At 39.3% G+C, this 27,530-nt stretch overlaps 1 protein-coding gene and 2 long non-coding RNA genes across 3 annotated transcripts; all 3 read left to right on the top strand.

Annotated features, from left to right (window-relative positions):
* The first annotated feature begins 773 nt into the window (after positions 1 to 773).
* LOC140932867 (uncharacterized) lies at positions 774 to 1,196 on the top strand. The gene is made up of 2 exons (XR_012165007.1): positions 774 to 986; positions 1,098 to 1,196. It is a non-coding gene; the product is annotated as an uncharacterized lncRNA (long non-coding RNA).
* Positions 1,197 to 8,222: 7,026 nt separating this feature from the next.
* LOC140933212 (uncharacterized skeletal organic matrix protein 2-like) lies at positions 8,223 to 21,169 on the top strand. The gene is made up of 4 exons (XM_073382724.1): positions 8,223 to 8,435; positions 8,999 to 9,110; positions 12,896 to 13,156; positions 20,832 to 21,169. The coding sequence occupies exons 1-4, from the start codon at positions 8,223 to 8,225 to the stop codon at positions 21,167 to 21,169; spliced, it is 924 nt and encodes a 307-aa protein (XP_073238825.1).
* Positions 21,170 to 23,900: 2,731 nt separating this feature from the next.
* On the top strand, positions 23,901 to 26,986 carry LOC140934896 (uncharacterized). Its single transcript, XR_012165134.1, has 2 exons — positions 23,901 to 24,019; positions 25,881 to 26,986. It is a non-coding gene; the product is annotated as an uncharacterized lncRNA (long non-coding RNA).
* Positions 26,987 to 27,530: the final 544 nt, after the last annotated feature.

The following is a 27,530-nucleotide window of genomic DNA, read 5'->3' on the forward strand; positions in this document are numbered from 1 at the left end:
GGGAAAGAAAGTATTAAAAAATCCGTTTTTACAGAATTTACATCGAGATATCACATTTAGGACACAATGTGATAAAGAAAGTGTTTAAATGAAAATCAAAGTGAGTAAGCACAAGTTAAACACCCACTATCGAGGTTCTCCGAGAGGAGGTCGAATACCCCCCCCCCCCCCCGGGATTTTATGACACACTTTGATGTCGCAAATAAAAGTTTTTTCCTTCCATTCGCGTTGGTCGGGCCAGAAATTCATAATTCAAAGCACTCATTCTCGGTTTTAGGACTTTTTTTTAAATTATTTTTTAAATTTTTACGACGTTTTTTAAAATCAGTGTTAGAAAGTACCGTGGCGCGTCAACAGAACAGAAGACAAGTAACGTGTTCTGTTTGTGGTATGGGTTTCCTGGGTGTTATAAATGTAATTCTTCGTAAGCAAATTGGGATGTCCCGCATATAAGAACAAATGGATTAAGAACACCAGGCTGAAATTTGGCCAATAAAGCGCCATTTTTATAAGAACAAGATCAGTCTGAGAATTGTAACATGTTATTATGAAATGGAAAAAGGGTCATAATTACAAAACATGTAAGTTTATGTTTGCTGTCAGATAACTTCATTTGTTAATATAATCAAATTACAGAATAATTATTTATTTTATTTTCCTAAAATATGCTAAATATAACTCTAGCAACATGTTTTGGATAGTATTACTAAATAAAAATTTAAGAACATTTTAATAAAATTTTGAGGCTGATTTGTCATTAAGCACCCTGTTGTGAAATCGTATATTGCGTTACGCTCGTTTGTATTTTTGTTTAATTCGTTAATTTTTTACCAGTTTGACATATATCATTATTATCACAGTTGTCTAGCCTCGGAGTTTTTACCAGATCTAATCGGAGAGTACAAGGAGTTTTTTACGGAGTTATTTCATTCAGTTTTTTCCTATTTTGTTGTTCCTTTCTTTAATACGCTTGGAGGAACTATAACGTAAGTTCTTTTTTTCATTTTTGTCTTTCATTTTCGGTTTGTTTTACTCTCGATTTCCTTTTAATTTTAGTTGTATTTTCTTGCGTAACGCGTGTCTATGTATGTTTTCAGTTCTCACCATATGCTTCATTGATACTGCAATAAACAAACTTTAATCGAGTACGGAGCGTGTGGTTGATCACAGCGAACTCCACCCGTGGGAACGCGACACACCCGATAAATAAGAACTCAATCAGCCTGACCTCGGAAATCGTGTGTTCTTATATGCGGGGGTTACTGTAGTCTCCTCGGGATACATCTCATCCACCAGACCTCGACACCTCGACCAAAAATTCGACTGCCACAAAACGAAGGAAAGAAATAGTATCGGCCTACCACTGATTGACAATTTGACAGTTTTGTAAAAAACTATCGACTGACATGAGTTAATTTTCAATGACAGTCAAAAAGATCTCAATCTCAATTGGTTAGTGTATATAGCCTGACAATTGATTTGTGGGAGTGAGGCGTCAGAAGAACATTATATCAGCGAAGCGTTCTCAAGAATCTTGCATTACAACGCTGCTGACTGTGAAGCCGAAGAGATCTTTTCACTAGAATCAGTAAGACTTCTAATAGCACGCACGAAATGAAGATCCTGTTGGCCTGCGTCTTTCTTCTTTGCATTTCAGGAGGTAAGTAGCAAATTTCTGTCTCGTTCACAGTTTGTTTTGTTTCGCTAGTGGGCTTTTGGGGTGTTGGCTCCGTCTGTAGTTCGTTAACGTTGCGTGTAAAACAAAAGGTTAAAGCATTTATCGCTTCCACTTTCTGATAACTTTAGGTTCCTTTTTTTACTTTTATTTAGTCATCTAAGTGCTGTTATAGCCTCGTAGCTTCTCACTCGCTCCATTTGTTTGTTTCGTGCCAGGTACAAGGGGGTGGGGCGCGCCGCCTAAATCGCGCTTAGATCTTTCTTTATGCATCGATCTACAACTAGTGTTTTATTGTCGTTGACATTAAATGATGTACTTGGAACTAAGCGGAACGGAAATTGTAAGAGTTACGTTTTGAAAAGCTGGTTCAGTTTTGGCGTTTGTGCCACAGAATTCAGCAAAACATTTAATGACCAATTTTGATTTAGAGTGCCGGTGGTACAGTTTGTGTTTCCGAATTCTTGGTTTTCACATTCAAACTAAAAAAATATCACTTCTTGTGAGTTTCTACTTTCATGTGGTATTACAGCACCTTAAAAGCTTCATACAAACAAATTTTCGCTTCAAAAGGGTCCTTCGTTTTCCGATACAGGACGCTTGAATTTCCACGATTTTGCGCGACGCGGCATTTAGCTGACTGCTAGGAAAGCTCTTATGTGGGTTAAAAACATTACCGAGTTTGGGAGATTTTGCTATCTAAACATTCCTTATCTCAGAATAAATATAACTTTAATCTTTATGAGTTCCTCAAGCGTAGAATTCAGGCATTAGTAGGAAAACTCAAAAACAGATATGATGTACGTTTCTGTTGGTTTCCGGCGGCCACATTTGTGCCCCTGAAAGAGATACAAATATGGCGTCTCCATACAAAGCTCTATAAATTTGGGTTAAACGTTTTTCAGAATATCCGTCGCATATGTAGTATTGCACAGACCTGATTCTTGGCAAGGCTTTTTGTATATTTATCTTCTTTCATTTTCCAGTTTCTAGACTTTCTGTATTAAAAGGTTTCCATTTTTATTTTTGATGGCGTGACAGTGAAAATCACCAATTCAAAGTAGACAGACTCCAAATTATCGTAGTTGCTACAAAATATATCTACAATAGCCGAGAACACGACGACATCCCTCACCTCGATCAAATGAGTTAAGAAAAACACTTCAAAGCCAAGGTTTTTATTTATCGTGTTATAACGCTGCCAATCTACTAAACCTTACACCTTGTTACCGGAGTACAAACTGTCGGTGCTTTAGGCCAAAACAAATTCAGTTTAGTTTCACGCGAAGCGTTCTCAACGAAAATGAAGCTCGCCATTTTAAGACCACGCGAAGCAAGGTATTTGAATTACTCAATTTATTTATCTTCGTACAAAACTAAGCTCCTCAGAAACCGCGGTGCACCTATCTCAGCTTTCATAGCTTTGGATCATTTTCTACGCAAAAACATACTCTCTCGTTGTTGTCGAAAAAATTCTTTTTTACCACTAATCATCACTGACTTACACTTCGTTTTCAAGCTCAATGACCAGTGGCTTCGAACAGAATCTCAAACATACCAAAATAGGGAACTGGAAATGTTTTCACCAACGGGGAAGGGTGTGAGCGTCACGAGCAATTTGCGAAGTCAATCGGTATAATATCTAGATGCAGCTTCTTTCTTCCTAAATCGTCTTTACGTATGCTCTACTATTCCTTAATTTATCCTTATTTTTACTACTGCAATATCGTTTGGGCTTCGACCTATAAAACCAATCTCCGCCGCCTTGTTACGCCGCCTTGTTATCCTGCAAAAGCGCATTGTTAGAATTATTAATAAATCACATTTCAAAGCACATACTGAACCCATCTTAAAGGACCTCGTATACTAAAATTTAATGATATCCATTTGCTTCAACTGGGCCAATTTATGTATTCTTGCAAAAATTCATTCTTACCTCCAAAGTTTAATAACAATTTCTCCCAAAGCAATCAATTCCACTCTTACAATACAAGAAATTCCCAGGCCTAACGTCTACCGTATTGTCGTACAAAAACGAAGAAGTTCTCGCCCATTTTTCAAGGGCCTAAGTTTTTTAATTCACTTGACAACAACGTCATCAACTGTCAATCCCTCTCCTGTTTTAAGAAAAACTGAAGATTAAATTATTGAGTAAGTATGAAAACAGTTCATAAGTCTTTCCATCTTCGACTTTTCGCCTTCTTTTCTTCAATTGATGTGAAACAGCTCTAGCTCATAGTTCGAGGAGGCCTAACCTCTCATAAGCTCCTATAGTTTCTGTTAGGTCTCCTCGCCACTTCTTTTTTTCTTCTTTTCCTATATTTTTTGTAATTATTGTGTGGCAAATAAAATAAAAATAAAATAAATCTCGTTTTTGTGGCTTTACTGCCGCAGTCAGCCATAATGCTATCGCGTTGAGTCCGAAACCACTGACGAACTCAACCGAATTCTATCCGATATTCCGCGATCTTAGCCCCTTTTTGATTGTGGATTGAAATTGTTTAAAAAAAAACTGCTTCATAGCTAATCAATTCCACCCTTCCTGGCTGTTACATGTTTTTTTTAGTCAATTATATAACTTATAACTAGCCATACAGATCATAGCCTGCGTAGCAAGCGTTTCCGTGCGGTTTAGGAGCAAAGAACGAGGAACGAGCAGGCGCGAAAAATGGCGTAAGTACAAGAGCGGGGAGGGGGTGGGGAAAAAAAGGAAGGAAACGCTTGCATTTTGAAAACCGCCCATTTGGCCTGTTATGCCTGAGTTCGCGCACTGACATTTGATGCTGTCATCAGCTGTCATAATTGACCAATAAAATGTTTGGCTTTCAGTGGACCGGAAATGAACTTCAGAGGACGCTTATGTGAACCCAAAATATATATTTTATTTGTATTTTTTGTAACACGTGGACGGCGTTTATGTTGAAATATCAATGAATCCGAACGATCAATACAGGCTTTGGACATTTGTCTTTTTTAATCCGTCTAACAGAACAGTCTGTAAATAACCATCTGGGAGAATTCAACATCCCTCAAACATTAACGAGCTGGGCCCTGCATGACACATTGCAGGAAACGATAGGATTCGCGAACAAAAGAAAATCGCTTTTAGTTATTCAGATCCAGGAGGCACTTTGGAGAATAAATTAAATGATCTGAAACCCTTATTTAGTCGCAAGAAGAGCCTTACGTTTCAAAAGAGGTCAAAGAAAATGGCCTTGTATTGGAGGGCAAATCTTGCCGACCAGAATAAACACAGGGCGCCCACACAATCTGTTTGTGTAGCCGATTGTTATTTTATAGTAAATGTACTGGATTTACCGTTTGCTTCACCTATAGCGATATATCGCTAGCTATGTATATAATTCAATGATAAATAAACGTTGAATTACCTTGCCTGTGGTGTATAGGCGTCCTTTTGCTTCAAAAGCGGTTTTTTGAGCGATTTTGAATGAATTTATTATATGGAACAGTCAACGGCGAACTCAAATTCATTCAAAATCGCTCAAAAAACCGCTTTTGAGGCAAAAGGACGACTATACACCACAGGCAAGGTAATTCAACGTTTATTTATCATTGATTTATATACGTAGCTAGCGATATATCGCTATAGGTGAAGCAAACGGTAAATCCAGTACATTTACTATAAAATAACAATCGGCTACAAAAACAGATTGTGTGGGTGCCCTGTGGAATAAACAGCAACCACTGAAAATTAATATACGTGTCACGTACCATACCATCCTCTCAGTATGAAACAAACCTTTAATCGGCACATGTCAACAGATTTCGACTAGCCGAGTAGCCTGTTCCAGGCGTTCAGATAGTAGAGCGCGGCGGTAAGTGGCACACCGGGAAAACGGGGGGAAAGGGGGGGCGAGAGCGAGAAAACGCCTGTAAACATTGTTAACAAAGGGTCGTTCCGGTATACTGGATTCTCTTATTGGTCGATTATGACACCTTCTGCTAACACTCGAGCACTGGTAACATTGATGAGGAATGCGATATGGACGGAGAGAGACATCTGTTATCGAATCACGCGGACATCGAAGCTAATATAAACAATGCAATCGAGCATTTCTTGTATGAGGAATCCTTTCGTGAAGAGCAGAAAGTTTGCTTGAATATCGTTCGCCGAGGCCAGGACGTTTTCGCGATTCTTCCAACGGGCTCTGGGAGACCTTCATTTTCCTATTCTTTCCACGAATAATAAACATAATCAAATGAAAAGATGGCGAGTCAATTTCCACGATCATCATCGTTGCGCCTCTCGTACCCATAATGAAACCAAGCTCAAGCGATTTGGAATAACGGCAATAACAGCCATAGGTTGGGGACAGGAGGAAGGCATGGACGAAGACACGGCAATGTGAAAGGAAGGTGTGCGTGTGAGATCATTTATGGAAGCCCAGAAAGGCAAAAAAAATCTTATTTGAAAAATTATTTAGCCGCAATACTGAAAAGATTAATGCTTTAACAGAGGTCAAAGAAAATCAGTACTTAACTGCATCTGGAATCAAATTCTTTCAGAAACAAACCGCAGGAAATAATTGCCCAGTATGCGTGACTGACCGTCTAAATGTTAGACTCAGAGGGACAGAAATTAGATTTGCTTAGTTATGAAGGAATGAAAACCTCTGATGTTGTTTATTGAAAGCTGACTCAAAGGTCACGTTTGATACTATCACGAGCTTATGAGTCGCGTCTAGCCTGTCGGCACTTTGTAGTTCATGTCACAGTTACGCTGTCGGCGGTCAATTAAGGGCGGAAAGAGCTCTGTAAGGGAATGTTTACTGGCGTTCTCTCCCCCTTCCCGTCTAGTGTCCCCTCGTTTTCGTTTTTTTCGTGAATTTTTCTCCCGCGCTCTACTATCTGAACGCCTGAAACAGGCTACTAGCCGAGCCAATCAGGCGCTGCGTTCGCTGGCGAACGCAGGTTTTCAAATCGAGGGGTTTGTCTGCAAGCGTTTCCTTCCTTCCCCTCCCCCTCCCCCCACTTTCATTTTTTGGCTCTTGTTTCATTTCTCGCGCGGCCAAAACCGAGAATCCCGTTCCTCGGTCTTTCTTTGCTCCGAAACCAAGCGGAAACGCTTGCTACGCAGGCTATGCAGATCAGTGCCTTTAAGGAGGGTCCAGACCCTCTGGACCCTCTCCCTGGACTGAGGTTCTAGCCACACTATTTACAGTAAATATGAGAAATAAATGAGTGACTTCGGCTACAGACTACCTAATAGAGGGTATTACAGGTTTAACTGTAATAGCAATTAAGCAGATATCAACTTTCATGAGCAAACGTTTTAGAAACATTACACTCTCACCAGTCGGTAGAGCGCTAGACTGCGGAGCGGGAGGTCGCGGCCGGACCAATACTCAGGGTCTTAAAAATAACTGAGAATGAAGGTACTTCCTTTGGCCTGCAGGCGGCTGGACCTTCGCGTGGCTCGGATGACCACGTAAAATGGCGGTCCCGTCTCCATTAGGAGACGTAAAATATAGTGTCCCCAATTAGCACTTTCGTGCTAAATACATTGACACTCAAATAAGGTGCTTTTTTTTTCTTCAATTACCCTTACCACTGAGGTTTTTTCTCACATGCAAAGAGGAGCTTCCTACCCTTATGCCAATTTTCGATTTCAACACCTCACCGATCTCGACAAAAAGCGAAAATGCAAACTTTCGCGGCACATTATTCCACTCGAGGAATTTGAGCGAAGCTGTAGATGCAATTCTCCCCTCGAAAAACATCACTGATTGATAGATTTTAACGCGCTGGTAAACTCCTCGCTCTCGCGTTTCTTTTCATGTGCAGCTCACGTATGACTCCCCGCGCCTGCCATTTTGGGTCCTATTTACACTACGACAAAAATATGATTTAAGCGTCGGCGAAAAATGTGAAAATTTGTTACTTACCGTTTTTTTAAAAAACTCGTGCAGTCTGAGGCACGAGAAGGTTTTTGGCTAACCAGAAACGTCAATAATAATTAAAGGAACTTTAATTGGTCACTTCACGAAATAACATGACCCGACGAAGGACAGTTGTCAAGGAACAAACGAGTTTGTCGCCTGACAAAAAAATTGTAGGCCTCCAAATCTTCTTAGCTGGACCTGTCACTCGAGACCTAGACAGAGAACTCGATATAAACTTGGCTGCAGAGCAGGCGCTTTTCTTTTCTAAAGAAAACGAAAAGAAAGAAGAAGAAAAACAATTGGAAAACTAAGGAAGGAGGGGTGGGGAGGAAAAGCGAAATTTTCCCTCTACCCCCGCCCAACTACCCCGGACTCGGCCCAACTCTCTGTCAGTTTCAGCGACCAAATCGTTCGAGCTGCGAAATACGCCTGTTTTGCATGCTAGATATAGTTTTTTTTTTTTTTTACCACAAAGTGAAACAGCTTGCAATGCTGAATGATGCAGTTCTTAAAAATTGTTGGTTGTGCTTTTCGTTCGATAAGAGTGATGATTTTCTTCCTCTCCTTTTAAAGGATACGGTCTTAAGTGCTACAAGTGTGCCTCAGCGAAGAGTTGGGATGACTGCGAAAAAAACAAGGAAGAGATGACTTGTACTTCCGGTTACGACAGCTGTGGCAAAATTTACTTTGATGGAAAAGTGGCAGGCACAGGAGTGGAAGGTTATGGCAAATCATGCGCCATCAAATCGGGCTGTAACAAGGATCTGTGTAAGGCAATGCAAGCAGGAATAGCAATCGACAAGTGTGAAGTCAACTGCTGCCAGGGAGACCTGTGCAATGGAGCTAAAGTACCATTGGTCAGCGCCTTTTTGATCTTGGCATGCGCTCTTCTAGCTTTTTTTCGTTAAAAACTGTTAAGTGCAAAGTTTTGAGTTTTATAACCTGCGTTTTATAGCACGAAAAGTAGTTTTTTTAGTTATGTCTTGTTCGTAAGCTTGATTTTCCTCATATTATGATCTCTTGAGGACGCAATTTGAAGGGTAACAAAGAAACTTGTAACATTTTCAAGAAGTTTAAAAAGTAGATTTAAATTTGCACTTGCTAGTCTAAAGTTTTCAATGGGTCCTTTTTGTTACGTTTTCTTATTAAAGTTTGTTGTTAAAGAGCCATCTTGTCATTATGAGTGTTACCTAACTTTAGGAAATAGATGCCGTTCAACTCGCATCCCAGGACAATACACCTCTGCCGATAAGTCATCACCAGCGAGTCCAGATCGCGCTTTTATAAAATTAAAGTGCAGCGAAATCAGCCCGGGGCCACCTATACTTTGACATTCAATGCAATTCAATACAATTTTTTGCGGCGTTATTGACTGACCAAAGAACTAAGTCAGGTTTCTTTTAGCTTTGTTGTGAACTAGTCCTGTATTGAAACGATTAGATGTACCTCCATAACGGTTAACCCTGTTAAGACCAGATGGTTGGGGGCTCTTCACACTGGCTATGAACTCGATTGGAAGAGAGAAAAGACGGGTAGGTGAGAACCCTGGGAACGAGGGTTGAAGGGGGGGGACTGGTAGGGATTATTTTAATTCACGAAAAGAATGCTTGAATTAAGATACCAGGTGCAAAAAAAACTGAGGAGCAGCGCCTAAATAGTTTGTGTAGAGATTCGGTGGTTCTTTACTGTTCTGGTTCAATTCGTTGGTTGAGCTACAATTTTCAACACATTCCATTCTTTATGAAGCATAGCAACTGTCACTCAAGCCAATTAGGAATTTTTAGTGCGGCCGCCTGATGAGATATTGTATACAAGTAGAAAAATGGGCTCGCGATACAAATGCAATTTAACGCAGAATTCACGTGTCAGGTAATGGATTTTCCTTGAATCGCATAATTGAATGAAAATAAGAAAAAAGTTAGTTTTATCCTGAGCGCACGCTCCAGAAAGCCATTTCAAAGTCAACTGTCAGAACTGTCATTGCGTTAGCGAACAGGAAGCAAGGCCAGTCGTACACGTTTGAACCTTCCACAACTTTATTTGTACCTTGTGCTTTTTTTTACATTTGTTTTCAAACTTTTTAAACAAGCTTCACACTAATCTTCAGGATAAATATAGTGCTCATTTCACTGAATTTACGAGCCGTTTATCTATGACATCTTTGTTCAAATTTCCAAATCATTTTCGCGAAAAGGAAAATAATTTTACACCTTTTACCTCTTCGGTGGCAAATACGAAAGAAATGAAGTGTTCAAGCGAAAGCACTGAAAGTCATCCCAGTTTTTGCAGTTGCCGGTGTTACAATGTGACCATAGCCCGTTACATATATGTAGATGCGAAACAATTATCGCTTAGTCTCGTCTTCAACTCGAAATTCCACGCTAAATACCTCGCTTCGTTAGGAGCCTATCACCCTGGCTTCGTTAACCAATCAGAATGCGAGATTTTATTTAATTATGCGATTTTAAGCCTATCACCCTGGCTTCGTTAACCAATCAGAATGCGAGATTTTATTTAATTATGCGATTTTAGATAATTTTTTCATTCATTGAAACAAGCATGTGAGCAGTGTAGCGACAACTATAAATCGCACTGAATCATGATGTAGCATTTAAACGTCGACAACAAGCAAAATAGTAGAAAAAAGATCAAAGATAATAGCGATTTGGCCGCTGATGAGGTCACAAGCGGACCGAGAAGGCCTGGGAAAACGTCGTACAGGGACTAGTCAACGAAGGGCCTGTTTTTCAACCCAAGAAATATTGAACATGGCACGTAACGCTGAATATGCCGCCAGTGGGTCAATGGCTGGGTCACTCCGCTTTGTCTTTTTTTACATGTGATAAAGCCCCACTCTCGTGTTGAAAGCGTGGCACAACCTCGTTACAGGCCTGTTCACATTGATCACTTGTCTGCTACACCGGCCGCTTTTCAAAAAATTTACGTTGCGTGACGACACTAAAAACGGCTGTGTCGATCACGTGAATTGTGCCTTAAAAATATGTGTATAAATAGAATTGACAAACATTTGTCCAAGCTTTGAACTCTTGCTTCGTGTGTTAACTGAGGAAGACCAGTTAAATGAAAAATGAAGACAATCAGCTTCGTGTTTGCCTTAATTCTTTGTATTTCGCTTGGTAAGTACAGTATAGTGTTGGATGTGCCGGTAGGATGCACTGTGAGAGGTTTAAGAAAAGTCGAAAACGTAAAATACATGTAGATTTTCACTGGCCCAAATTTTACAGATGCTTATGCTTCTGCCAGAGTCTGTTTTTACGGGTCACATCTCATTTTCTTAACTTTACTGTGGTATAAAGTGTGGTTTATAATCATCTTGATTGCAATCACGGTGCTATATGGAAGCAGCCTGTGAACAGGCTCTGTGTTTGGGGAAATGATCGCGAGGAGAGGTATTTTTTCATCGTATATCCTTTCCCCAAACAGAAAGCCTGTTCACAGGCTACTATATGGGTGGCAAGTAAGTCTCTTGTTTTTATATTGAGCATATAATGCTTTTGTGTCTTCCAATTTGCATGTTAAGAACTTAGATCACTATTTTTGTTACCGGGAGCAACTTCAATTCTGCCAGATCGTCAGTAGTTCTTCGCCCGCCATTTTGCATCACTTATGAAAAAGGGTTCTTATGCATTCCCTCTCACTTGGTCGCGCTGAAATCTCTTTTCGTTTCACCTTTGTCCGCCGGAATTTTATTGACAAGACAAAACGAAAATTGAGTCTTTACCATTCACTGAAAAAAAACTGATTTGACATTTAAACTGAAAAGGACCGCAAACTAGACAATGGATTCTGCTGGATTCAGCTGTCTATGGCTACAATCCCGCTCTGTTTTAGGTTCTTTCGGTGTCGTGTTCATGTCTTGCAAAGTTAATTTTCACGTAGTACGATCAGCTTTGCGGAATTCAATGTGTCTACTTTTTTCTAAGAAACCAAAACAAGAATTCAAGGTCGATCGAGGGCAGGGACATGTAGCCAGTCACACGATTTATTTTATTTATTTGTTTGGTTTTTAATTATTAATATTGTTTCATATATATCTATATATATTCTTCTAATCACGGGTCTATTACTGTGAACCCTTTAGACTGGACTTCGACCGAGTTCGCGTTTGGTCGTCACGGTGCGGTTTTAGAGAATCGCATGCTACCTTCAAAGGGGCTGTGTCACGGCAGTCCACTTCACTTTGTATAATTTTGCCAATTACTCACCCTCAGTCGCTATGGAACTAGTGAAAGTAGGCAAAGAAATTACACGATGTAAATGACAAAATCAGAGATTAGAGACAAACAAATATGTCCCCTGAGCATTATATTTGAAGCTGCAAACAGCAGAGATAAACTTTGAAAAACTGTTAGGCTGAACAGTTTCAAAAACCCTAATTTCAATCCGTTTCAGTCTTCTTCAGTTTTGCCCATCCATGGCAGCTGTTGTATCTGTTGCGTTATTTTAACCTTCCTTTAACGTTTTAAGCGGTTATTTTTATGTTTCTTTTAATTTAACGAGCATTTTGCAATAATCTAATTTAGCTGAATTTCCTGACACAGCCCCTTTAAGTCCCAAGCGTGACCAAAATCAATTTTCTCCAAACAATATCAATACACAATCAAAGGAAAAGATTGCGAGAAGTAATAAAAAATGTTCACTTAAGGGAAGTGCTTTGATCGTTCATCAAATTCTCTCAACTTATTCTTTAAGGACATGAATGTCAATAAAATCTTGAAACATCGGGGATAAATTACTGGTGAAGAGAAGTTAGGTTAATAATTTGGTTCGAATTATCGGGAATTTCGAAAAAGCGATCCGAAGGTTGGAGAAATCGAGATTCTTCTTTACTAAAGGGACTTTTTACATGGAGGGAGGAAGATCCTATTGAGAAGTCGAATCATCCTAGTGCCCTATGTTTTACATGCAAAGGGCAGTACTTGTCCCTACAGCCAGGATCAAGGGACAAACCAGACAAAAAAGACGGTGGGTCTGTCAGAGGCTAATCACAGCAATAAAGGCCCGCCATTTTCTTTGGCGTTACCTTGAGCTGATTATTGTAATAATTCCTCTGAAAAGTAGTTACTAACTCCGGCAAAGAGAGAAGAAGGGTCCAAATTGCATTTTTGTTTTTGTCGCCCGCTTTTTTAATTCCTTCTGGATCCTTCTCTTCTTCGGCCCTGCACGGACTGTAACGAAAAGTTGTTCCAGCTTCTAAGATCTTCCTCGTGCAAGGATCTTCCTCCCTCCATGTAATCATAGACAGCCACTAAGGTTTTGGACTGAGTAGTAACGTCTGTTCTTTCCGGTTTTCAAGGATACTGCCATGATCATAAGAGTTGTTACTACTGTAGGACTAAGAGTGGCTGGGATGACTGCTCATCAAGAATGGAAGAAATAACTTGTCCTGCTGAAAAGGATGCCTGTGCAAAGCTTTATTTTGAGGGGAAACTGAATTACACGGATATTAAAGGTTATGTCAAGGATTGTAGCGTCAAATCGGCATGTAACCAAGATCTATGCAAAACACTCCAACCAGGAGCAACGTTTAACAAGTGTGAAGTCCACTGCTGCGAAGGTGACTTGTGCAATGCAGCTACAGTAACATTGGTCAGCGCCTTCCTGCTTTTTGCATGCGTTTTTCTAGCTTTTTTCCGTTAAGTTCTACACAACCTAGTGTTAAGGTTAAGTTTTAAGTTTTGTAAACGAGGTAGGTTTCAGGATGCAACTAGTGTTGCGGGGTAGAACATTTGTCTATATTTGCGTTTTCAAGGGAATTCGGAGTCCAAGTTCCCATTATTAATACTAGTTATAGTTGTCACTAAATCTGCCCCCAACCTTTTAAAACCCGACTGAAGACACCTTGTGGTTGTCCATGTATTTGCCATGAACCTTTGAAATGCAGTTTTCGTATTAGAGTTTCTGAGTGTAATTCTTTTGTTCTCTTTTGTGTTTTCTCAATTATTACACTTTGTTTCCTGGGTTAATGAAAATCCTAATACATGACATGCCTAGGATGGACAATTGTTTTTTATACATCTCATAATGAGTTCAACCAACACTGCAAATGTAATAGAACGCGTGTTAAACAGCAAAACCATCTTTAATTATCTATTTGTAACTAAATTTCCTATAACTAATGTGTCGAACGGATGCTTTGGCTTCGAGTGTGACATTCTTGAACGCAACGTCGAACGCAACTGATATAAATGATTTCGCAATAAACTAACCCTACAAAAACATGGACCACTGTTTCAAGTTTCTCACCTTGGAGATATTTCCCAGTTCATTTTTTCTGGCATGTCCTTGTATCAAATAAAATAATCGGGATTTCGCCATAAACTAACCCTAAAAACACATGGACCACTGTTTATTAAACCCTGAATACCTTAATATAGAACAAAACCCGGTTATTTTACGATAGCACCTTTCTTGTCTTTGACTGGGTTTTGAGAAATTTGAGCTATTCCTGATATGGTTTGAATCGAGTTTGTCGATCCACGTTTACAAAACCAGTTTAAAGTTCTGTCGATCCACGTTGCTGATTTGTGTCTGACAAATCAAGTTCTTTAATACCAAACAATTGTGCAGTACTGCTGAATAACTTTTTAACTCGATAGAAATATGTATCTCGCAATAACCTTCGCGAAACTCGGTTTGGTAACGGCACTCAAGTTAAGCCCTGTCGGTCGGGGTTACGAACTGGACGGGTGACCAACCGCGAATATCGTGTTAAAGGTCCATACGTTGTTCTTTCTCTTCTTCTTCTTCGTTTTTGCGTATTATGTAGTGTTATTGTTAACAGTGTATTGAAAAGCACATTTAGCATTATTTCGCCGCCCGCATTTAGAAAAAGACAAAAACAAAGAACAAATATGGCCCGGTGCAGGTCGCCTGAAAATTATTGTTATTCGGGCCGTAGTACGGAGCTGAAACTTTGCAGACTTTGATCTATATATCTGCGGGGAAACCGGCAAACTAAGAAATCTGGGTTTTCGACAGTGTAAAACGATCATAATTCCTTTGATTCCAATCTCCTGTTCCTCTGTCTGTTGTTGTCGGCGTTGCCTTCGCTGTGCTCATCGATGTTCCTTCTACTCCGCGGTTTCTTGTTGACGTCTTCTCCGTCGTTGTTCACGCTGAATTTGAAGTCGGCGTTCTCGCTCTAGAGGAGTTTCGGTGGAAAATCTTCCCGGACGAGGATTTGGAGCCACTTGTTGTGCTTGTGTACGACACAATTCGGCGAATGCGACTCGTTGACAAACCCAGTTTGCGCGGTTGCTGAGCCACGCGCACGCGCAGAAAATTAACCGGGACCACCGTGCGCGCCTAGTTTCATCAAATCGGGAAAGCTTCGCATATACTAACAGTAATACGATACTTCTTCTTTACGCGGGGGACATTAGGGTGCCTCCTCGGGTTCCGGCCTCTGGGCCGGAACCCTGCGGGGGCAAAAGGCGCGCGCGGGGAAAATCAAAGCTTAATACAAGACTGACTTTGAAAGATAGAGAGAAGGTTTGTTAGTAGTCAACCCGTCCGCATAGCAATCCACGAATTAATTAACGGCTTTTAATGGACCAAATTCCATTGAAAAGAGTCCAAACTTCACAATGTCTTTTAGAGGGAAGTACAAAGGATGATCTAAGCTCACATTGATGGCAACATGGTGTCTAAGTCCATGGAACGTTTTAACCCTCAGAATTCCCAGGCCTAGCTATGACTCGGACATTGATGAGGTGAAACATGTTGTCGAGTCAAGTTCCACAAGTCAATCACTTCCGTCCTCGTTCCACGCGGCTTCACTGCTCGCTCCTCTGATGCGTGCTTTCAATCTACTGTGGCTCAAAAGAAAATAAGGGCCTGTTTACATGGAGGTGGGGGACCCCATGTATGTGAGATAACCCACTTCAAAATGAAAGAATACTTAAAGTTCACATTATAATTTGAACTGCGAAATTTAAGAACTGGTTCGATGCTCAGTGTGCGTAAATCGAGTAATGGTGCACGCGGGAAGTTCCCAGCAGTCTTAATTAACTCCCCACGTGTACAAGTGTACGTGTACGTACACACAACATGAACCAATTCTTTCATAACAAAGTTTGACAAAAACTGATTAACTGGAAAAATCTCTTAACGTTAAGGCTCAGAAAAACAAACGCTTTCATTGGCTGGTGACAAACGTACCACCATCGTTTAGTTTGAAAGAAAATGGTTCTTCTCAAACTGACAATGAATTTTTTTTATTTTTCCGACATAGAACAACCTCTACCCGGTTGTTGATGGTGGTGAAAGGGTTTAAAAGCCGACATAAAGTTAATTTAAAAATTTAAAATGTTTATAAAAAGGCCCGGAGCCTGGTTTGCATTCGTTAAATTGCTACTGTTTTGCTCGGCGAAATCCAAGTAACTTGGCGTTTAGCGAAAACGACTATCACGACTTTTTTATACGTTTAATTTGTTAATGCAAACAATGGTTGAAATCTTAGATGTACTCGCCACAAGCTAGGCTACTTTAGAGAACCTCGCTGTAGTTCTTTTTGTGAGTAATGAATTGATGTCTTGTTTTTGCTGTTGTGTAATTTGTCTCTTCAGATTGTTCGGTTATTATGAATGTCCATAATTTTTCTCAACATCTTTATGATTCACTTGTTTTCAGAACGATAAACAAACGAAAAAAAGAGGAAATTTCACCGCTGAACTGACTGAGTTCCCCAACAAAGATCAATCGGTGAGCATTATTTCCAAATCATAATCAGTATTTCTGCCAGAATTTTCTACAACTTGGGTTCTGATATTTTGGTAACCAAATCACACAATAGGTCTTAGCACCCTGGCTATGTTGCAAAAAGATTCTAACAGGGAACGATCCTCGCACTTACGTATAATCAACTTAACAAGCTACGTTAAAACGGCAGCAAAAACGTAAAACTTATTTCGCAAAAATACCGAAAAACGAGTTGAAAAGCAAAGTCGCTTGTTTTACCTGCCAACTGCAAGTTCCGTGAATCATGACGTTTGATTGGATAAAATTACGCGGGAGACAAGCCATACACGGAAGTCTCGTCACTAGCTGCAAAACAAGTTTACCCTGGGCTGGTAAAACGCGCAACATGTACAGATTTTGTTGCAAAAAGTAGAACAACTCTTACTTTCAGTGTTAAACAACCTTTCGCTACCTGGAACAACCTGATTTGCTTTGATTCGTGGGTGGTAAAACGCCCAGTATAGCTATAATGTAACTCGTTTTGTGGCAATGTTACAATTTTGTTGCCCGCTTTAAAGTATTTTTAAGCGGCTGCAAATTTTCACTACCAAAATGTTACATAAACAGTGTAAATCGTATGATTGGAAATGTTATTTATCCTATTAGCTATTTAACTAATTAATAAGTCACGTGACCCTTTTCCCTTTATTTACCGATTCCTATACAACGTAAACACACATACAAGGCGAATTTTTCAGAACCTTCTTAATAGCCTCTGAAATGTACCAAAAACACTTGTTGCTCTTTCCGCATTATCCTTTCCGCGTTTTAGAGTAAATATTTTTATTTAATTCTCAATTATCAGTCACGTGACGAAAATTTGAGCTTGTAAAATGTCTCATATAACTTAGGCCATTAAACTACATTTTAGTTCAATTTTCAGGATCATTGATAAAAGCAAACCGTTCTAAATAGCATTTTATCAAAATATGCATATTTAATTAGATAGTCATGCCTTAAAGGGGCCTGAGTCAGTGGCGAGATCAAGACCTTCAGATAACAGGGGGGGCCCGGTCATCCAGACCATGAGATAAGGGGCGCTTGGCCCCCTGGGGCCCCTCCCCTGCATCCGCCACTGTGAGTTGTACACACTTGCCTAAAAACTCGTGTGTATACTGAGAAAAATTAGGTTAGCCGGGATGTTTCTTCTAGCGCGTGAACCGATAACTAGCCACCTTACAAATAGAGTAGGGGCGATCGCCATTTGATTTGCATATCTCTCATGATGCACCTTGTTTGCAAACAATCTTTTTTCATGTCATTTGATGAGCGCTGTAATGGCAAAAATAGCTTCCACTCTCATTTGATGAATATGTCAGAATATTTTATCCTACCTGACTTTAGTCGAGATTTATTAGATACTGCTCTTCATGGTAACAAGCTAAGTAAGTTCAATGAAACAGGAACATTCTCAAAAACGTGAATTTTATAGATCTTTTAAAAACAAGGGTAAAACATGCTTACCTCCATCGATGTTAAGTTCATCTTCGATAGTGCACGTTTAGGGTTGTTCAGCTCCGCAAATATTCTCTGAATAGCAGATGCAGCCCTTCGAGTTGTCTTCTTGCTGTTCTTGCCACGTTTTTAGCTATTATTTCGCCTAGTTCTTACTCTTAAAACGAGTACAATGTCCGCCATTTTTGTTTTCACAAGCAAAACAACTCAACCGCAGGTCTAGGTAGATACAACTAAACTACAAAAGATAATAGGCATTGCCCTCTTTGTGGATCCAACCTAGTACAAGACGAAGTTCACTTCCTTTTTCGTTGTCCTACATACTCTATGATTAGTAATAATTTTCACAATAAAGTTGATTACAAATATTACCCAGTTAGCTGTAAACGTTTTGATCGATCGATGATAACTGATGAACTCCTCTTGACTAATTACTTTATCAATATACAATTCGTAAGATCTATTTCAGCTTGCTTTGATCCAAAAGTTACTTAATTTCCCTATGGTGTAATTTTAGTTCTTCTTCTTAAAATAGCTTTAAAAAATTTGCAATGCTGTATGTACTTGTATGGTTACGCAAATAAAACTTGTAGTTATTGTTGTTGTTGTTGCCTCCCAAAATTTTGCATAAGCAATTTCTCTTCGAAGACTGTAATACTCAGAAGAAATTTAGTAAAAACAAAGGTTATGTAAAATTTTGGGGGGCAAACAAGGTATATTATGGGAGGTGTGCAAATAGCGAATTGATTGTAGCAAAAACAGCAGACAATTGTTCGTGTGCAGTTAGATACAGATGACGTCATAAAACCTAGACCAATCAAAACGTAGGAAAGATGGTGTGAATTATATTGTTTTTTATCTTTCAAATTGACTGGCAAGCCATCAAAGATTGTAGTTGAAGCGGCGTGGTCTTGCACGAATCTCAGTTTGTGAAGTTGTGAAGTTATACTTTTGTGGTAAAAAGCCTCTTCAAAGCTTGACAGCATGGTAAATGTTTTGATGATTCAGTTTACCCTTTTACTATCCTTCTCATTTGGTAAGTCAGAACCTAAAATGAAATATATTGATTTGAATTGATTTTATGCCAGGACATCTTTATTTGTAACCCTATGTTGATCTTTTAAGCCAAATCATTAAACTACAGTTTGTACCCGCATATTTCCGATAGAAACGTCTAATACACATATGGGAATGAAAGGGGGTACTTAGGCTTCTTTAGAAACTATGGTGCTGAGTGCTAAGCGAGTTAACCACAACAATTGTCTTGTATCAAGTTACTTGATTAAGTAAAAAGCTGTATAAAGTTGTTATAAATCGTAACTGATTGTGAGTGAGTCAAACTGAGCTGACTGGTTTTGAACACTTCGTTGGCCAGAGAGAACTTAAGGAAATCAAGTGATTGTGGGTTACATCAACTACATCCTGTAATGGCCGTTGGACTTTCAAGGTTGTAACTGAACACGTTTATTTTAAGTTGTTATTCATTACTGGAAAGAAAAAAAGAGAAGAGTGACGGTATGATAGTCTGTAACGCATTTGGCCTCAACTAATGGAGTACTCTGTTTGAATTGTTTGTAAAATTTATAGCCATGTCCATTAAGTTTAATTACCTTTAGCAAGTGTTTGCTCATCTTAAGTTTCATTGAGTGTGTACGATGTAGTCAGGTATCACGTTAACTTCCCCAGCCCTTATGTTTCTGGAGGTGAGATTAGCTTCAAAAAGTTATTAATTTCATTCGGAAAAGAGAGGCCGAAAACGACTGATATGCCAGAAATTTATTCGAGTTCATCAGTTATAAAAATAGATTGCAAAATAGTCGTTTTTTTCCTTTCATTTTTTAATCATCGTTCCAGACTTTTCGTTTGGCTGTACATAAGTTCGCTCGCTCGCCGATTCATGATCTACGCAAAAACATGTTCTGTTGAGCAATAGCAGTCTGTATTTTAAAAAGAAACTACAGTCAACTCCCTTTATAGCGCAGACACTGTAGGGACCTCGAGTTAGTGTCGTCATTAGCGTGAGTCCGTAATAGCGGAAGTTTATGTCAGTCAACAAATGTCTGTAATTTAGTTTTTCCTGGGATTTAGCTGGGAGTTAGCTGTCCGTATTATCGGGGTGTCTGTTATAGCGGGATGGTCGCAAGGCGAGAGTTGACTGTAATTTACATTGCTCTTCAACACATTCTGCCCTGTCCACTTAAAGTTTTTTAAGGATTAATGATTCACCTTTTTTTCAGGCTCACTTCCTTTTGCACGGACGAACTGTAAAACATTTATTTGGATTTTATCGATGAAAATATTTTTTTGTGATCCAGTTGTTCGTGTCTTGATGCTTGTAATAATAATGATAATTTATTCATTTATAGTGCGCTTTTTAACATGCTAGGTGATCAAAAGCGCAATACAACAATAAATAACCTAAAAACTATTAATACAAATATTAGAAATATACAAATATATTTAATATCTAAGAGATATTAAAAGCTAATTTAAAAAGATAAGTTTTAAGATTAGATTTAAAAGTAGAAATACATTTGATGCTGCGGAGGCTAACAGGAAGAGCGTTCCATAAAGTGGGCGCAGCCACACTGAAGGATCTGTCACCAAATGACTTTTTCACTTGTCAATGAGCATCGTAATTTACGGAAAGCTGCTTGGTCCAAAAAGATAAAAATCAAATATTAAGGAAACTAAGGGAAAACACCGCTATGTGTTGGTTATCGAAGACTACTAAGATTTCTTTATCGTTTATGATTTTCAAAAACTGAGATAATTCATTGTGAAATACATGTAACATCTGTATAGTTTCAGGCCTCGTCCAAACGTATTGCCCTATTTCAAGAGGTTACTACAAAAATTACAAATTACTTGAGTCATCAAAGGGGAAATATGCGCAGTGACCAAAGAAGCTTAGGCTTTTGAGTTGGACACTGCCACGTGCAACTAACTGGCGTATACATTCTACATAAAAGCGTTGTCCAGACTTTGTGCAATTTTGAATACAACATATTTAAAATTCAAAGTTTGTTTTGCAGGTCATGGCCTCGAGTGCTTCAAATGCGTTTCAAGTAAGAGTTGGGATGACTGTGATTCTAACAAACAGGTGATGACCTGTCCTTCCAGTTACGATGTCTGTGGGAAAATCTCTTGTGAGGGAAAATCGAAAGGTGTGCCCTCAAAGTTCTTTGTTGAAGCATGTTTGGCTTACTCAAAATGCAACAGAGAAGTTTGTAGGAAAGTAGCAACGAAAAGCGTGACGATCGACAAGTGTCATGTCACTTGCTGCAAAAGTGATCTGTGTAATGGAGCCAAAGAACCAATGGTCAGCGCCTTCCTGCTGTTGGCATGCGCTCTTGCCGCGTTTTTCCGTTAGTTCGTAAGATCTGTGCTCACTTCGGCACTGTATGAGTTTATCGCGTAGCCTTATTATTAATATCAATTTAAATTAAAGTGTAAATTTAACTAGGCGGGCAGTGTGGGGACACTATTTACGTGAGCTGATACATTTCAAGACTTAACAAGGAAAATAAAAGAGATTTATAAGTAAACAAATAAAAGTTACAGTACACTGGATTAAGATGCTAATAATTTTGGGCTGCACATACCTATATGGCTTCTATAGGGCAGTACCACTCCCCACCCCCCCACCCCCCTTATTATTTTCAGAGGCTTGAAGGAATAAGACAAAATAAGTGTACTATTTATTAGCCCTAAACCGTTTTTGTTTATTCCCCCGGGGAAGATTTTTTTATGATATAAATTATCGAAATTGGTCTTTAATGTGGCCAGGGCTACAGTTAACTCCCTTTATAGCGGACACTGTAGGGACCACGATTTAGTGTCCTCAATAGCGATCTCGAGTCCGTTATAGCTGGAGTTTATTTCAGTCTGGGATTCAGCTGCTGTTCGTATTAGAGGAATGACCGTTATAGCGAGGTGTCTGCAATGCGAGAGTTGACCCCATGTGGAGTACTCCGGATTTCAAGTGACGGGGATGAATCGAAGGATTTTTTGGGGTTTGAAATTTCCGATCCCGGGATTTTTTGGGGTAGGAAAATTTGGCAAGTATTTTTTGGGTGGCTTGATTTGAGGGGGGATTTTTTTGGGTATTCAAAGCAATCTGAAGAATCCTATTAGTGCCCTCGTATTCCAGCCGCAAACACAAGCAATCAATAAGGCTGGGAATTTCGGCATGGGATAATTTTTCTTCCTGGGATTTTTTGGGGTATGGCTGGAAGGCCTAGGGATTTTTTTTCCCCATTCAATCATCCCCGTCACTTGAAATTTGGAGTACCCCTTTGGGGAGTTGACAGTATTAGCAGAGACATTTGATGCCAAGAAACCCTGCTTCTGATTTTTAAACTCTCCCATGTGGAAAGGTGAAACAAAACTTTAACTTCGGCTAAATCTCATCATCTTCTTAGAACAGAAATTATCTAGGTTGTTCAAGTCCAGAGTCATTTATAAAAACTATATAAAAATATAATGGCCACATAAATTCGTCCAAGGTTCGCTAATCAGGCCTGACCCTCCTCAGAGAGAAAAAAATACATGAAAATAAAAAAAAAATTCAAGCACACACACAAACACTCAAAAAAGCAAACAAACAAACAAACAAAACAAAGTCCAAGGTTAGGGGTCAACAACGTTTTTTGCCCTCGTGATGGAATCCTCAGATGGAGTAAAACGCGTCGCTGCAAGTTTAGTTAGTCACAGCAGGATGGAAAGCTGGCAAGAGAAGTATAAAACGTATACGGTCAAGTCCTGAATAAATCTACATTTACACAATTAATATAAACCCTTGTGCCCTTTCTACATCAAGAATCCTGCGGGGAAAGCTAAGAGAGGATGAGAGATTAATCGCATCGACGTGTAATCCCGCAGTGGTTCGTTAAACGTTTTTTAAACTACCTAGCAGAAAAAGAGCCCGCACTCATCTCGGGATGCGTATCCTCTCCAGCAAACCCGCTGTTTCGGTATCAGGAAGTTTTGTTTTTCTTGTTTATGCTCTTCCATCATAAGGAACACCTTGTAGTTATTATGAACAACTTTGCATTTAAAAGCCGTGATACTGGGTGTTATTGACTGCCAAATTTTAAAATTAAACATCTTAAACAGTAAACTGAACCTTACGGTAGGAGTGATAGAAAAAAAAATAAAGAAAGAAAACAAAAATGAAATTTGGTATTAAAGATTTTACTGATCCAGGTCTACTACAAACATCCGGCTGCTCTCACTGGTTTGTCGTTGTAGTTTTGCCTTCACAAGTGTTTCTGTTATTGATTGGCCCGGTTTAACCTGGAACAGGTTAGGCCCGGTTCAAACGTCGCATGTTACAGGAGGAAAATCTATTGTTCTAGCTCATTTGCATTACATTCGGCACATGTGATCAAATGTGACGTTTGAACCGGGCCTAAATTTTATGGTCTCTCATACTTCGCCGTTTACAGTTTTTCCCGTAAGCCAGAAATGGATGTCATATTAAAATCCTCTTTGTAGTCGCTAATTTACATTCGCTTTAATCAATATTTTTCTTTCTCTCAAGTGAGTGTCTCGAGTAACGCCAATTCTGCTTCCTTTACGTATGACCTTCGCAAAACAGGTGATAATTGATCTCAATGGCTGATTTCCGAGCTTTGATTAAGCCTATCCTGGACATGTCAGAAGCACATGAAAACGAAAATGCCGGTTATTTTGAGGAATTTCTCTCATATGAGGCCCATGTGTATAGCAAGAACTATCAAGACAAGACGAAAATTTTAAATCTAAATAAATTGTGAGATAAAACAAGCAGCCAAGTAACGTTAAGTGGATATGTTCTTCTTCAAGACACTGTTAGTTACTTCCAAAGTCTTTAACTGTTGACCTCGACTTACAGTTGAACTTCTGTTAAGACGTTTGATAGTGGGTAAATCCTCAGTTAGTTCTCTGATACAGGTCCAATGATCGGTGTTATGATTTAACTCTGTTGGAACAATACAGGCCAACCTGGCAGACGTTTAAAAAGTCCTAGGCATCACACGTGTGATAGTAATAATTGGCAGGAGGACATCACAGCTCCTTTTATTGGTTAAAAATCGATTTAGGGGTTTTTTCCGTTGAACGTTTTTAAAAAACTCCACCTTGAACCCGTGTCAGAAGAACAGAAAATTTACAGCGTCTTACAAAACTCACAAAATGAAGATCCTGTTCCCGGTGACCTTTCTTCTCTTCATTTCAGTTGGTAAGTATTGACTGCGGATTGTACATGTCATGAGTGGTAAGAAAAATCGAAAGAATCGGACAAGGATAAAAAAGCAGATAATGAAGTAAACTTTAAGAATAAAAAGAAGTCTAAACGGGCTTATGGGGAAAGTCTACATTAGGGAGATAGCAACAGTTCTTGAGCTGCCTAAGGTTATTTCTTTTAAATTTTGTTTGTTTTGCAAGCAAGAGTAGTTATGGTTAGTATGACCGAGCGACCTTTTCGTTAATAGATACCGTTAGCTACAAATATTTATCGCTCGTTCATTTTGATTTCAAATGTGGTAAGTGGCTCCCTTGGCCCTCTCCCTGAGTCGTTTTCCCCATCCCTTTCTCTTCTTTATGATGGGCAAGGCCAAGTTCGAAAAAAACAGAGAGAAGTTGAAAAAGGCGAAATAAGTTTAATATTAATTCGTCCCTGAGCAAAACAAAGTCAGCGACGACATTAAAAGTGAGACACCAAGGATGTTATTTAAATTTAAAGTGAGCTACCTCACGTATGCACTTGTACGGGAACAAAGATTAACCCTCTCAGCGTGAGTACGCTGCATGCCTTGACAAGAAGAAAGCGGAAAGGCATTTTTTCAAAGTTGGCGAAGACGTGAAATTTAATGTCTTAAACTTATTTTCCAGATAGCTGTTTTAACAAGTGCTCAAAATGTTCTTCGATAGAACGATACTTAAAGTTTTCAAAAAGCTGATTTCACAGTGCTTTTAATGTTCACTGTGACCTTGCCGGCCTGAAACCTCGGAAAGCGGGGACGACGGTGACAGTATCATCTATTTGAAAAACAATGGCACTGAAGCTTACCAGACTGCCAAAATTTCCAGAAATTTTGATCAAAACATACATGAAATGCTTCGAACGGCTATATCGCTTTTTTGCAGAAAAGGTACAACCATTCACCTCCGTGGTCCTCTTTGACTGCTCTTCACAACGATATAAGGAATAGCAATTTAGCAAATGCTGATTTTCTTTCTCCCGTCTTACTTGAGGGTATAACAGCTTTACCATGGCGCCCTGAAACTATTTCTAACTTCCGATTAAGTGAAACCTTCTTAATATATTAGTAACTGTTACTCAAACCATAAAGCAGCTTTTTGTTGTACTAGTCTACAACATCCCAACTTGCACTAACTGAGATTCTAGATCAAGGTTCTTACTAGGTAAGACTCATGACAGACAATACAGTGAAACCTCGATATAACTAACCTCTCTCTATATATATAACGAGCCGTCCTCAATATAGCAAACGATTTTCTTTAAGCTTCTTTACCCCAGTAATAGTAAAGTATATGGAAAAGAAACTCGATACAACGAAATTTCGTTATAGCGAACGAATTTTCCTTTGACAGGCACCCAACAAGAATATAGTTTAAAAGCACTTAACATAGCATTGTTAAACGTATTTTAGTATTTAAACGGTAGATATAGGCATATTTTTATCTCCTAAAAACTTTTTATCTGTTTGGATTTCCTAGCTGAAAGTCTAGTGATCCAAAAATTATAGGGATTAAAACTTACCTTTTCGAAAATTCCAGCCAGAAAAAAGGCTCCCGAAAATTCTAGGTGACTTTTTCAGGGTAAAATCTGTTAAAAATTAATAACAATTATTCCATTTTTTAGATGATCGAAAATATTAGGAGAGGCAGGCAAGCAAAAGATTTTACAACAAATGCTCCAAAAATTCTAGATCTCAAATCGTCTTCCGGAAAGATATTTTCCGAAAATTGTCGTTGGGTGCCCCTGTCCCTTGGCCTTCGTCATACCGAGGTTCCACTGAACTAGACAATAAAAATTGCGAGTACCAAACAGTTTTCTGTTTTATTTTGTTTGGCAGGACTCGCGCTTCATTGCCACAAGTGCATGTCAACAAGATCATGGAGTAACTGCGATTTCAATAGCAGCGAGATGCTCTGTCCACCCGGTACAGACAGCTGCGTCAAGCTTTATTTTGGTGGAAGAGTGGCAGACACGTATGTGGAAGGATTTTTTAAAGAATGTGGCAGTAAATCACTTTGCAACGAATATTTGTGTAAGGTTTTGGTGAAAGATGGAGCTACCATCGACGATTGTGAAGTGAATTGCTGCGATGATGGCCTATGCAATGGAACCCAAGAACCAATGGTCAGCGTCATCTTACTGTTGGCATGCGCTCTTGTGGCTTGGTGTTAATATAGGTTTCTGGGCTCCATGAGGAGCCCCCCACCCACGCCAGCACCTGTCCCATCCCGGGACAGCTTATTTTTGTTTGGACATATGCTTATGCGATTCTGAGGTCCTTCTTTTCCAGAACACGAATTTTTTACCTTTGTACCTTACCTTTGTTTTCGGACACGAAAAATATAATAGAGGGTTCGTACTTTTCCTTTAGTTCTTCAAATTCCTTGGCCTTTTCTAGTTTTCCATGACCTTAGATTTAGCTGTCACTTTCGAAAATTTCAAAACGTTACTTGTTTTAGCATATTTTTTGACCTTACACAGTTCAACAGAAACAAACTCTGGTATCCACCAAAATGCATGCCGTTCGTGCTGTTTAATTACCCCTCTTTATCTTACATTATCCTTGCTTTGTCGTCTGCAGTAACTAATCTACCGAACAAAACTTAAATTTTCCATGACTTTCAAGGACCGAAAATGAAATTCCATAACTTTCCAGGCCTTGAAAACGAAATTCTTAAATTCCATGACTTTCCAGACTTTGTTTTTCATGACCTGTACGAACACTGTAACAGGTTATGATTTCCTGAAGTTTGGAACGAAAGTCTTCGCTGCGAAAGATAGTCGTGGATTTTTCATCTCGAGGAACATGTAAACAAGTTAAAGACAAAAAAAACCTTTGTTAAAACAATGTAGGTTCAGTTGGTAACAAAGTACAAGCTTATTGATTTACCTTGTAATTTCAGTAACTTAAGAATGTATTTATTTTGCCTTTCCTAACCGTAACCTACGAGCGAGTTTTACATTTAGAAGGGCGGGCTAACGAGCGAGTGAGCGTTGACTTCGCAAGGCCTCCTTTTACGTGTGTCTCGCGCGTGACTTCTCATATATACTGTACTCCAGCCCCACGCGAGAAAAGGATCTCTGGTACCCAGAGTAACTGCTGGTTATGGGAACACAAACCCGTTCTTTGTCACGGAACACAATCCCCTTGAAAGTGTTGTGGGAATTCTGTCAATTCCCTGCGCCCAAAAAATCCACTCATAAAAAGACACTTGCGTTTTGCGAGCGTTCAGGCTACTGATCCATAGCCTTTGCTGCTGGCGGGGAAGCCGCGAGGAATTTCAAATCAACTTTTCCCATTACTCTCGCGGTCTAAACAAAAGCAACGAAAGCACCCGTGGAGTGATGCAGTAGCGTGCAATAAACATGAATAAACCCCAGGGTATCGGAGCCAAGGTCCTTTGGCCAAAGTCCCGATAATTCTTCATAAACAAACAAACAAACCAAAGCAAACAAAGAATAGAGATTTTTAATTCGAGGTATTTTT

The sequence above is a fragment of the Porites lutea genome, chromosome 4 (genome assembly GCF_958299795.1).
Source record: "Porites lutea chromosome 4, jaPorLute2.1, whole genome shotgun sequence".
Taxonomy (NCBI): Eukaryota; Metazoa; Cnidaria; class Anthozoa; order Scleractinia; family Poritidae; genus Porites; species Porites lutea.